General features: G+C 38.9%; 1 protein-coding gene across 7 annotated transcripts in view; it reads left to right on the forward strand.

Annotated features, from left to right (window-relative positions):
- Positions 1-13,984, forward strand: part of SPAG9 (sperm associated antigen 9) — a 161,974-nt gene that overhangs the window by 64,153 nt on the left and 83,837 nt on the right. For 5 of the 7 annotated variants that reach the window (XM_025361326.1, XM_025361328.1, XM_025361327.1 and 2 more), the window contains exon 4: positions 11,026-11,120. In XM_025361326.1, the coding sequence (XP_025217111.1) occupies positions 11,026-11,120 (95 nt within the window). Of the gene's footprint in view, positions 1-11,025; positions 11,121-11,527; positions 11,996-13,984 lie in introns of those variants that run through there. The other 2 variants (XM_025361331.1, XM_025361332.1) reach the window with 1 other exon arrangement.

Below are 13,984 nucleotides of genomic sequence, written 5' to 3' on the forward strand. Positions count from 1 at the left end.
AAAAAAAAAAAAAAAAAAAAAAAAAAAAAAAAAAAAAAAAAGAAGACATTTATGCAGCCAACAGACACATGAAAAAATGCTCATCATCACTGGCCATCAGAGAAATGCAAATCAAAACCACAATGAGATACCATCTCATACCAGTTAGAATGGCGATCATTAAAAAGTCAGGAGACAGCAGGTGCTAGAGAGGATGTGGAAAAGTAGGAACACTTTTACACTGTTGGTGGGACTGTAAACTAGTTCAACCATTGTGGAAGGCAGTGTGGCGATTCCTCAAGGATCTAGAACTAGAAATACCATATGACCCAGCCATCCCATTACTGGGTATATACCCAAAGGATTATAAATCATGCTGCTATAAGGACACATGCACACATATGTTTATTGTGGCACTATTCACAATAGCAGAGACTTGGAACCAACCCAGATGTCCATCAATGACAGACTGGATTAAGAAAATGTGGCACATATACACCATGGAATAATACTATGCAGCCATAAAAAAGGATGAGTTCATGTCCTTTGTAGGCACATGGATACAGCTGGAAACCATCATTCTGAGCAAACTATCGCAAGAACAGAAAACCAAACACCGCATGTTCTCACTCATAGGTGGGAATTGAACAATGAGAACACTTGGACACAGGAAAGGGAACATCACACACTGGGGCCTGTTGGGGGTTGGGGGGTGGATGTTGGGAGGAGGGATAGCATTAGTAGATATACCTAATGTAAATGATGAGTTAATGGGTCTAGCACACCAACATGGCACATGTATGTATATGTAACAAACCTGCACGTTGTGCACACATACCCTAAAACATAAAGTATAATAATAAAACAAACAAATAAATAAAAGAAAATGTACTTGAGGGTTTTTAAACCTTTTCATGATTCCCTGTCAGCCTCTCATGTTGCTTTTGTTTCTATTATCTTAATGTGAAAATTATTTTTGTATATCATGGTCAGTCTGGGGTTCACATACCCAAATAAGTAGAATTTTTATAGTTTTATGCAATATTTGTTACATGAAAAAAAAATTCCTCTTTTTTTTCCCCTCACTAGTCTTGTATTATAATACATATGGTTCCAGTCTTAGCCTGTTTTTTTTTTTTTTTCTTTTCCCTAGTTTGTGTGATCTCTTACTCTGCGTCTGGTAGAAACTATGTTGTTGTTTTTCTTTAGAAGAGCATAAAAACCTTCATAATCATAAAACAATTTAAAATCATGTTTTGGAGAATATCCACACAGATTGTATTCTGTGTACAGTAAGCATATTAATGCTACAAAGATTGTATTTACATTATTGTATTGTAGCTATATTCTGTTGCTTGTGTGTGTGTGTGTGTGTGTGTGTGTGTCAGTGTGTCAGAGTCTTGCTCTGTTGTCCAAGCTAGAGTGCAGTGGCACGATCTCAGCTCACTGCAACCATCACCTCCTGGGTTCCAGCGATTCTTGTCCCTCAGCCTCTCGAGTAGCTGGGATTACAGGTGTATGCCACCATACCTGGCTAACTTTTGTATTTTTAATGCAGTAGATATGAGGTTTCTCCATGTTGGCCAGGCTGGTCTTGAGCTCCTGACCTCAGGCAATCCACCTGCCTCAGCCTCCCAAAGTGCTGGCATTACAGGTGTGAGCCGGTGTGCCCAGATGTTGCTGTTTGTTTGTTTGTTTATTTATTTTAAAAAATGTTTTAATACTGGCCATTGCTTTTAAGGAACAGAAAACCCCACCACACTCAGTTGTGTTTGCGTTTGAATAACGTAGTTAGCACTTGCTTTGGGTACGGTGTAGAATTTTTCCCTGTTAGCCTTGACACGTGAGATTTGATTATTACAATCCTCGCTTAATAACCATACCCAAAGCATGAAATGTCACAGAATTGATATCCAGTAGTAGATGGAAAGGATGGTCCATGAAGGGCTGGAACCATAGAACTCAGGGAAGACAAGAGCAGGTTATACAGCAGCTGTTTCAGTGTGTAAAAAATACCCACATTTTGGCTTGGAGCAGTGGCTCATCCTGTAATCCCAGCACTTTGGGAAGCCAAGGTGAGCGGATCACTTGAGCCCAGGAGTTTGAGACCAGCCTGGGCAGCATGGTGAAGCCCCGACTCTACCGAAAAAATATATACAAAAATTAGTCAGGCATGGTGGCCTGCGCCTGTAGTCCCAGCTATTCAGGGGGCTGAAGTGGGAGGATCACTTCAGCACAGGAGGTAGGGGCTATAGTGAGCCAATATTGTGCCATTGGACTCCAGCCTGGGCAACAGACCCTGTTTCAAAAAAAAAAAAAAAAAAAGCCCCACAGATAAATGACATTTGTTAGATATTAAGGTTTAATTTTGGTGGATATTAAAATTTAATGACATTTGGTGGATATTAAGGTTGCTAAGCCTATCATTGATTTTTATACCATTCATTTCAATGCCTAAACAATGTACTCTATGTACTGTTCACTTAAGTAGTACTTATTAAAGCTGATAATAATAAATACATATATGTTTTTTATATATAGAGAGAGTCTTTTTTTCTTTAATTAGACAGGGCCTCACTCTGTTCCCCAGGCTGGAGTGCATTGGCGCAGTCATAGCACACTGCAGCCTCAACCTCCCAGGCTCAAGCAATCCTCCCACCTCAGCTTCCTAAGTAGCTGGGACCACAATATGCATGCTTTTTTTTTTTTTTTTTTTTTTTTTTTTGAGATGGAGTCTCGTTCTGTCGCCCAGGCTGGAGTATAGTGGTGTGATCTCAGCTCGCTGCAACCTCTGCCTCCTGGGTTCAAGCAATTATCCTGCCTCAGCCTCCTAAGTAGCTAGGATTATAGGAGCGTGCCACCACGCCTGGCTAATTTTCGTATTTTTAGTAGAGGTGGGGTTTTCCCATGTTAGTCAGGCTGGTCTCGAACTTCTGACCTCATGATTGTTAAATTATGATGTATTGAAGTATAAAATATAAAATATTTACTTTTTTTTTTCTTTTTTGAGGCTGGGTCTTGCTCTGTCATCCAGGCTGGAGTGATCTTGGCTCACTGAAGCCTCCGCCCTCCGAGTTCAAGTAATTCTCCCACCTCAACCTCCCAAGTAGCTGGGATTACAGGAGTGCACCACCACCATGCCCGGCTAATTTTTGCATTTTTTGTAGAGATGGGATTTCACCATGTTGGCCAGCCCGATCTCAAACTCCTGACCTCAGGTCATCCACCCACCTTGGCCTCCCAAAGTGCTGGGATTATAGGCGTGAGCCACCATGCCTGGGCTGAAATATATACATTCTTGAAAAATAACTGTAAAGTGAAATTTCATATTTTTTCCATATATTTAATAAAGGTGAAGATATGCATCTATAAAAAAGCCTGACATACTAATTTTAAATGAAAACATATAATTTTTTTTGGTCTATTTCTATTCCTTGAGGAAAAGATAGTCTAGGAAGAAAACAAGATCTCAGGAAAAATTTTAATTACCAAGTCAGAGAGCTAGGTCTGTCCAGCAACCAAGGCAGGTTTCCCATGCTGCCCAAAAGCTCTTTTCATAGATCTCTTCCCTCAGTTACGAGCAGCTTCTATCCTCTGACCTGATAGGCTCCTCCCTATATTTTGTTTTGCCTCAAGGAAGGAAGGTTTATGTAACATGGATAGGGCTGCTTTGAAATGTGGATCTATTCTGCTCTAACCCACAATTTTTTCTGTTTATACATCTGTTCTAGAGATGTCATTCAATTAGCAATTATAAATAGCTATCTAAAGCCAAAGAACTAGGCGCCCTTAAAACATAAACTCTGAAAACATTCAGGGAAAGGAAGCCTGAAGGGGTTTAACCTTAACCTTTTCACTATTACTTCCAAAGAAGGTAATGTCTTTTAATAGTTGTTTAGCACTTTTATGAAACACATTCGTTGTTGCTTAAGGGAAACCTGCCGTGGCTTTTTCTGATTTGATTTAAGAATAACTATTCTTAAATTTAAGAATAAGTAGTCAACTATTTTTAAATCAAATTTTTGTATACATTACTGAATTTGCTTAAAAGAAGACATGTCTTAAAGAGGGCAGTGGAAGAAATATAAAGGACAATTTTGAAGCATTCGGGCCCACGTGTGTATGCTAATCACCAAAAACTTTAGCCCTTTGGAATCTTGGGAGAGCCTCAAATCAGGGAGTGTTTGAGTGCATTCTCATTTTATCCTCTGACCAAATTCTCATCCATTCCTATTTTACAGATTGAGGTTTAGAAAGAGTCTATGAAATGATTTGCCCCAAATTCTACTGGTGATTAGATTTGAAGCCAGGTTTGTCAGATTCCATTGCCTGAACTTTTTTTTAAGACGAAGTCTCGTTCTGTTGCCCAGGCTGGAGTGCAGTGTCCTGATCTTGGCCCACTGCAACCTCCGCCTCCTGGGTTCATGTGATTCTCCCAACTCAGCCTCCCAAATACCTGGGACTATAGGCGCATACCACCACACTCAGCTACTTTTTGTACTTTTAGTAGAGACTGGGTTTTACCGTGTTGTCCAGGCTGGTCTTAAACTCCTGGCCTCAAGTGATCTGTCCGTCCTGGCCCCCCAAAGTGCTGGGATTACATGCGTGAGCCACAGCACCCAGTCTACCTGAACTTTTAATAACACTAACACCTTGGCCGGGTGCGGTGGCTCACGCCTGTTTTCCCAGCACTTTGGGAGGCCGAGGCAGGTGGATTATCTGAGGTTAGGAGTTTGAGACCAGCCTGGTCAACATGGTGAAACCCCATCTCTACTAAAAATACAAAAATTAGCTGGGCATGGTGGCAGGCACCTGTAATCCCAGCTACTTGGGAGGCTGAGTCAGGAGAATCGCTTGAACCCGGGAGGCGGAGGTTGCAGTGAGCTGAGATCATGCCACTGCACTCCAGCCTGGGTGACACAGCAAGACTCCATCTCAAAACAAAAACAAAAACACACTAACACCCTTAGGTTCCACTAGACATTTTCCTTTTCCCTCCCTCCCTCCCCCCCTTTCTTTTTCTTTTTCTTTTTTTTTTTTTAATTTTTAAGTTCTCTTTCTTCCTTTTCTTTCTTTCTTTCCTTCCCTTTCTATTCCTTTCCTTTCCTCCCTCCCTTCCTTTCTTCTTTCCTTTCTTCCTTCCTCTCTTTTTTTCTCTCTCTTTTTCTTATCTTCTCTTATTCTTTCTTTCTTTGGAGGCGGGGTCTTACCATCTTGCCCAGGCTGGTCTCAAACTCGTGGGCTCGAGAGATCCTCCTGCCTCAGCCTCCCAGAGTGCTGGGATTAGAGGTATCAGCCATCATGCCAGCCTGACATTTTTCTTTTTTCTTTTTTTTTTTGAGACGGAGTCTTGCTCTGTTGCCAGGCTGGAGTGCAGTGGCACGGCCTTGGCTCACTACAACCTCTGCCTCCTGGGTTCAAGCGATTCTCCTGCCTCAGCCTTCCAAGTAGCTGGGATTACAGGCACACACCACCACGCTTGGCTAATTTTGTTTGTCCTTTTAGTAGTGACGAGGTTTCCCCACTTTGGCTAGGTTGGTCTTGAACTCCTGACCTCAAATGATCCTCCTGCCTCGGCCTCCCAACGTGCTGGGATTACAGGCATGAACCACCACTCCCAGCCTCAACCTGACATTTTTCTATGACTCTTTGCTTTATGACGTCTCCACAACTTTAAGATTAGTGGCTTTGTTTATTGCTGAATTGACTCCTGAATGTGTGAATTAATATGCATACCTGAGAAAATTGAGAATTGCAGTTCTGAGACCAGAAGCAATGGGCCTGGTGGACCCAGGAATAGATTATCTGAAGCATGTCCTATTTTATTTTGTCACTTCACTTTTCTATCTAACAACACTGGTGCTCCCTCCCACTCACTTTTTTTTTTTTTTTTTAACCTGAGTGGATACTGTGAGGCCTTATTAATATTTAAATTTTTATGTATTTTTTAATACTTTTTTGTGTGTTTATAGACTATAGTGCATAACATTTTATTCTAGACATCAGGAAATGCTTTAGTGTATGGGATTTTCTTGTGGGTAAGAGGAAGAAAGGACAGTGGGCTCATTGCCTGCTCAGAGAATTAAGTACAAAGGCAGATAAGGCCTGACTCCTGCAATTCTTAACAGCTCAGATGACTGAGTCAGGCAGGCCAGAGTTCTGGCCCCAAAGCTAGTGACAACTTGAAAAGTTAGTCATTGACCAGACAATTAACTTGGATAGAGTTTACCTATGAAATCATGATACGGTGAAGATTAAATGGAGAAAAAATGGCTGTAAATGCACTGACTGACATAGAATTAGTGCTCAATAAATAATAGCTGCCATTTTGTTGTTATTGTTCTCTCTTTTCCCCCTCAGTCATTTTTGATTGTCAGTTCTTTCCTTTAAGTGCTAGTTTGGTTGAGTTAGAATCGATTTCATTATATAGATGATTTTGGAATGTCAGAAAAGCCAAAACTGACAAACGGGATCTAATTAAACTAAAGAGCTTCTGCACAGCGAAAGAAACTACCATCAGAGTGAACAGACAACCTACACAATGGGAGAATATTTTTGCAATCTACTCATCTGACAAAGGACTGATATCTAGAACCTACAAAGAACTCAAACAAATTTACAAGAAAAAAACAAATAACCCCATCAAAAAGTGGGCAAAGGATATGAACAGACACTTCTCAAAAGAAGACATTTATGCAGCCAACAGACACATGAAAAAATGCTCATCATCACTGGCCATCAGAGAAATGCAAATCAAAACCACAATGAGATACCATCTCACATCAGTTAGAATGGCGATCATTAAAAAGTCAGGAAACAACAGGTGCTAGAGAGGATGTGGAGAAATAGGAACACTTTTACACTGTTGGTGGGACTATAAACTAGTTCAACCATTGTAGAAGGCAGTGTGGCGATTCCTCAAGGATCTAGAACTAGAAATACTGTATGACCCAGCCATCGCATTACTGGGTATATACCCAAAGGATTATAAATCATGCTGCTATAAAGACATATGCACACATATGTTTATTGTGGCACTATTCACAATAGCAGAGACTTGGAACCAACCCAGATGTCCATCAGTGACAGACTGGATTAAGAAAATGTGGCACATATACACCATGGAATACTATGCAGCCATAAAAAAGGATGAGTTCATGTCCTTTGTAGGCACATGGATGCAGCTGGAAACCATCATTCTGAGCAAACTATCGCAAGAACAGAAAACCAAACACCGCATGTTCTAGCTCATAGGTGGGAATTGAACAATGAGAACACTTGGATGCAGGAACGGGAACATCACACACTGGGGCCTGTTGGGGGGTGGGGGGAGCGAGGAGGGATAGCATTAGTAGATATACCTAATGTAAATGATGAGTTAATGGGTCTAGCACACCAACATGGCACTTGTATACATATGTAACAAACGTGCACATTGTGCACATGTACCCTAGAACTTGAAGTGTAATAAAAAAGCAGAAAAAAAAAAAAATGCTGCACTGAACAGCTTTATACAAATAGCATCTTAATGAAAGCAAGTCTATTAATAAAAACAACAAAAAAGTAATAGCTGATATCTGTAGGATTTGTAGACATGAATCATAAAACTAAATAAATATCGATTAAATAAAATCTTGATTTCTGAGGAAAAAAGAATACTATATCTGTAATTACATTGAACTAGTCATTAAAAGAAAGTTTAGAATAAGGTAATAGAGAATCAATCTGTAGAATGGCTGTTTGGGGGAGAACTATCTTTGCATTTTGCTTGTCATTCTTTTTCTATATTGAGTTCATAGAATACTATAAAGCAATCAGGGATAAGTTTGTTTTTTTCATCTGAATGCTTAAAGAAACTTAGGTCCTCCATTTGAACAAATCAATTCCTTACATACAATTACTTTACTATCCAGTATATATAAGAATTCATGGCCGGGCGCGGTGGCTCAAGCCTGTAATCCCAGCACTTTGGGAGGCCGAGACGGGCGGATCACGAGGTCAGGAGATCGAGACCATCCTGGCTAACACAGTGAAACCCCGTCTCTACTAAAAATACAAAAACTAGCTGGGCGTGGTGGCAGGCGCCTGTAGTCCCAGCTACTCGGGAGGCTGAGGCAGGAGAATGGCGTAAACCCGGGAGGCGGAGCTTGCAGTGAGCTGAGATCTGGCCACTGCACTCCAGCCTGGGTGACAGAGCGAGACTCCGTCTCAAAAAAAAAAAAAAAAAAAAAAAAAAGAATTCATAGCTGGGTGCTGTGGCTCACACCTGTAATCCCAACACTTTGGGAGGCCAAGGCGGGTGGATCACTTGGGGTCAGGAGTTCGAGACCAGCCTGGCCAACATGGTGAAACCCCGTCTCTACTAAAAATACAGAAATTAGCTGGGCTTGGTGGCGGGCACCTGTAGTACCCAGCTACCCTGGAGGCTGAGGCAGGAGAATCGCTTGAATGTGGGAGGCAGAGATTGCAATAAGCCGAGATTGCGCCACTGCACTCCAGCCAGTCTCACTCTTGTCGCCCAGGCTGGAGTGCAGTGGCATGATCATGGCTCACTGCAGCTTTGACCTCCCTGGCTCAAATGATCCTCCCGCCTCAGCCTCCCAAGTAGCTGATACTACAGGCACATCCCACAATACCCAGCTAATTTTTTAAAAAAACTTTGTAGAGACAGGGTGTCCCTATGTTGCTCAGGTTGGTCTCAAACTCCTGGGCTCAAGCAGTCCTCCCACCTCAGCCTCCCAAAGTGCTGGGATTACAGGCATTAGCCTTTGTACCTGACCTCTTTTATTTGTAAGGTTTTTTTTTTTTTTTTTTTTTTTTTTTAAAAGGGGTCTCATTCTGTTGCCCAGGCTGGAGTCCAGTGGCATGATCATAGCCCACTGCAGCCTTGAACTCCTGGGTCCAAGCAGTTCTCCCACTTCTCCCTCCTGAGCAGTAGGGACTACAGGCGAGTGCCTGCTAGTTGTTGTATTTTTTTTCTAGAGCAGGTGTCTTGCTATAGCCCAGGCTGATCTCAAATTCCTGGCCTCAAGCAATCCTCCTACCTCCCAAAGTGCTGGGATTACAGGCATGAGCCACTGCAAAGCCTTAATTTAGGCGTTCTAAAACCTTCTGAAAGTTTAAATTGAGATTGATTAAACCTGACAGTCACTTTGTTCTATTAGTTTCGGTTTGATTTTTGTTCCTGAAAATTCTTCCTGACACAAGGAAGCTCATTATTTCTGACTTGCTGATGGATGAAAAGTGTGTTTCTTCAAAACTGTTTTGTAAATGGTGGTAAAATCTATAAATTTAAAATAAGGGCCGGGCGCGGTGGCTCAAGCCTGTAATCCCAGCACTTTGGGAGGCCGAGACGGGCGGATCACGAGGTCAGGAGTTCGAGACCATCCTGGCTAATACGGTGAAACCCCGTCTCTACTAAAAAATACGAAAAACTAGCCGGGCGAGGTGGCGGGCGCCTGTAGTCCCAGCTACTCCGGAGGCTGAGGCAGGAGAATGGCGTAAACCCGGGAGGCGGAGCTTGCAGTGAGCTGAGATCCGGCCACTGCACTCCAGCCTGGGCGACACAGCGAGACTCTGTCTCAAAAAAAAAAAAAAAAAAAAAAAAAAAAAAAAAAAAAAATTTAAAATAAAAAGTATGTCAATTAAAAAATCTTAAGATACTATATTCATGTGATTCTGTTTTCATTCTTTGTGGCTAACATTAGTTGTTTGGACTAGTCTTCATTGGAGAACAGTCTGGTTAATTTGTTTTATTTCATGCATCAGAGTTCAGCTTTTTGTTTATTTGATGATAAATAACATCTTAAAATTAACTTACATTTTGTAATTTTTGTACATGCCAAATAAAATTTCTACAAGAAAAGCATGCTTTGTAAAGTGAATTTAAACTTTTTAAAAAAATTGTTTTGTTACTTAATATGCTACAGTGCGTATTTTAAGTTATAGAGAGATTGAAATACATCTTAATACAGCTAAAGTTTAGTGACTTCCAAAGCTATTCTATCTACAGTGTTAAGAATTCAAGTAATATTCCTTAGGAATGGTGAGAAGGGACATTAAAAAAAAAAAAGAGAGAATTCAAGTAATATTCCCAAGAAAGATATCAACCTTTGCTTGCCTCTTAATATTTACACCCTTTAAATACTAACACACTATTTCTTGTTTTTTAAAATTCATTGTTTTCTTATTCATGTCATGTTAGTATCGCTAGCAAAGGCTTTTGATTTTATGTCTTAATTCGAAATTTAGGCTTTTTAAAAGTGAAACTATATATTATCAAGAATCAAATAGGACATTAGAAGTTCTTGGCAGTTTATGCACTTTATATTCTTGAAGTTTTTACTTTCATATTCAGCTTGTCTATCATATGATTCCTTATCTAAGACTCAAAAAGTGTTCTAATTTTTTTCGTTTGTATTAATTTGCTGCCGTTATAATAGATGATTATACTAAGTAATGATACCAGTAACAGTCAAAGGAGAAAGTATTTTAACATTCTTTCAACTAAATGTACGGAAAGAAGAAACCTTTCTTGGTATTAAATTAATTAAATTGAAAGTGATCTTTATTCTGTTAATTTCTTTTAAAATGGAAAAGATCAGCACATAAGGATATAGTTTCTTCAGAAGTTTCACATTAATTTCTTTGTTGTGTCTCATTTTAGTGAATGGGTTTTTCAAATGCCATCTATTATTTTTAACCCATGGTCTTTTATCACTTCTTTCCCAGTGTCTGTTTACTAATTTGTGTTCCTTATGTCAATATTATTTTAATAGCATCACATATTGTAAAAAAAAGTGGGTTTTTTTTTCCATGCTAAACAAGATATTAGCTACTTTTGTGGACACCAGCATCCTTAAATGAAAGCATTTGCATATTACTTTCCATTAAAATTTTTTTCATTTCTTAATATTCTCTTACATGGAATTGAGTAGTCTGATAAATAAGAAAATTGTTCAAAAATGTTTTCCTTGTTTTAACACTATGATTTTATTCCAGGTATTAGCCTTAAATGTTGTGTATTTTTTTCTTTCTTTAAAATAGATGATCCATAATTATATGGAACACTTAGAAAGAACAAAACTTCATCAGCTCTCAGGGAGTGATCAACTAGAATCCACAGCTCATAGTAGAATTAGGTAAGCTTTGTTATATATTTTGCCTTGAGAAAAAGTAAAATAAATAATATGTTTGTTTCTGCTTTTCTCTATTCTTTAATCCTGGAACAATAGTTAGGCTGATTCAAAAAGCTCTCCACTGTGATTGGAATGCTACAGGAGAGAATAGCACAGAAAAGTAGAAACCGTTTTTACCATTAAAAAAATAAATTATGAGCCATCCATATAAGCAGCACATTTGAGTATTTAGATTGTTTTCTGATACTTAATGGAGATTACACTAGGTTTAAAATTTTGTAATTTGTGGGAATGCTGAAATTTTTTATTTCTCCTGTGTAATTGGTTTGAAGTCCTTTTTGTTACAGAGAGGCATGTTTGAAAGGGTTAGCTAGCCATCTGTTTGATGTAGGAGTGTGAATAAATTATGTAGATCTTCAGGCATTGTAGCCAATGAGCTAAGCCAGGACTCTTAGTGGAGGGGAAAATAGTTAATAGGCTGGCTGTCGCTCGGGGTTGCAGCATAAATGCTAGGAGCAGCAGCTCTATGGTTATGAGGTGGGGAGAACGGAATGACGTCATCGCTTGAGAGCTGCTGCAGGATGGAGTGGAAAGCTGCTGCTGATGGCATTGTTTTTGTGGCAGCAAGCTGAATGACAGATCCTCACTACAAAGATACCCCTTTGGCCCCCGTGTAGGCCTCCTGGTTCGGGTGTTTCACCATGCCAGCACAGCGCCATGAGTCCTGGATGCATGCTGCTGTTTGTGTTTGGCTTTGTTGGCGGGGCGGTGGTCATTAATTCTGCTATCTTAGTATCTCTCTCTGTTTTGCTGCTTGTGCACTTTTCTATTTCTACCGGTGTGCCAGCTCTGACGCAGAACCTACCAAGGATACTCAGGTACTCCCGTCTCTTTTAGAAGCCCCTGCTTAGCTGGTTTTTCTTAAATTTTTAGCTCCACGGGTCTGCTTTGTAACCATTTCTGTTGCAGATTGAAACAATGGAAAATGGCCTGAAGCTAGGATTTTGATTGTTATTTATAGTAATTTATAGACCATCAGTTAGGATTATAGCTTTATGTTTGGAAACCACCGACTAAAGAAAAGGATTTTCATATTGTACTTACACACAGTACAAGGTCAGTGTGGTCTTGTTTTAAGCAGAATGTTCAAAGTAAAGGAGAGCAAGAGTAGAGCACCGGGTCAAAGTTTATGCAACCTCTGCATTTAGCTTCTGAGCATTTAGGGACAAATATCTTTTATGCTTGAACTTGCAGTCAGTTAGATACAGGCCATAGTTTATTTTGTTTTAATTATCCTTTGAATGATAGAGGTTCAGGTATCATTTTTGTAATTTTTGATAATAGCTCATGGGAACTGACAATTTATAAATATTTTCCTCCTAAAACAAAATATGTTTTAAAGTGAAAAAATTTAAGACTTTTAGGTTAAGGAATGCATTTTTCCCCATTATTTACACATCAAAGTTGTGAAAGCTTTACAAAGCCTATTCACTATTGTTTTGTCAGATGTTGCCCTTTCTTTTCTTTGTAGTCTTGGGTGACAAATATCCATGCCTGCTTGTGGGGGTAGTCATTAATCTCTGTAGCTTTACTGTTGCTCACTCTACTTACACCCTTTAAGAGCCATCTTCTGTATTTTAGAGACTTAAGGTTGTGGTTTCTTTTGTTTTCTAAACCATCAGACTAACACTGTCTGATTTGTTCAGATTTCTGCTTTGTGCATGGTTTTAAATGAAAATTCATAGTATATAATTTTTATTTATTATTTAAATGTTTATAAAATATTTAAGCCCTAATTGTAGATTTAGATAAATTAAGAAGAATTAAAGTAGTAAATTCCCTCAATGTGTTTCTTTTTTTTATAGGTTAGTTCAAGTTTAATATTAGTTGAAAGCCCAGAAATTAAATTTCATCTGTGATTTAAAACTAGATACTTGGTCTTTTATTTTCTTTCCTGATTTATAAAAATTGGGAATAATCTTACTACTTGTATATATATTAGTACATAAAATATTTGTATATGTGTATCTGTATATTTAAGCTTTGAAGAAATTAAAAGCAAACTTAATATGTAGAATATTAAAATAAGACTAATGTTAAGGGGCTGTCTTGGGTTTAGATTTCATTTGAGAGGGCAGTGCCATGAGCTGCTGTGTGGCGCCTGCAAGTGGGTACGACAAAGCTTTTGAGTTGAAGTGCCTGGGTGCAAATGCTCTATTGCACGTGGCCGTAGGAGCTTTGGCAAGTTGCTTAATCTCTCTGCCTGAGTTTTCTCTTCTGACGGGAGATACCCCTTTGGGTGGTTTTAAAAATCAAGTGATTTTATTATTTTGTATTTAATTATAGTTGTAAGATATATGGTAAATTACTCAAGTAAATAATTTTCATAGTTACTTATATGTGCCCATTTTTAGCGGAAATAGTTTTAACTACAGCTTTTATTGATAAAATACCTTATAATTAAATTACTTTACCACAAAAATTGCTACTGATCTGATTAAATAAAGATATCAAAGTCTTCGATATTAAGATTAAATTGTCAAAAAGTTGGTAGTTCCAAGTAGGAAGTTCCAAGGAAAGCAAAGGGCTTGGAGTTGAACAGTACTGGCTTTGAATCCAAACTCTGCCAGTTACTAGTTCCTAAAATCTCTGAGCATCACTTTTTCTACTCTGAAAATTGGGAAAATAATCCCCATTTCTTGATAAGGATTAAATGAGATAATGTAAATAAACCATCTAGCTCAGTACCCACCATGTGGTGAGTGTTCAACAAATGTATTTTTTCTTTTATCTGCCTTCATATATAAAGTAGATTTTACTAATTAGTTGTATCAAATGTGAATATAGCCAAAAAGCTGTTTCAAAAA

The sequence above is a fragment of the Theropithecus gelada genome, chromosome 16 (genome assembly GCF_003255815.1).
Source record: "Theropithecus gelada isolate Dixy chromosome 16, Tgel_1.0, whole genome shotgun sequence".
Taxonomy (NCBI): domain Eukaryota; kingdom Metazoa; phylum Chordata; class Mammalia; order Primates; family Cercopithecidae; genus Theropithecus; species Theropithecus gelada.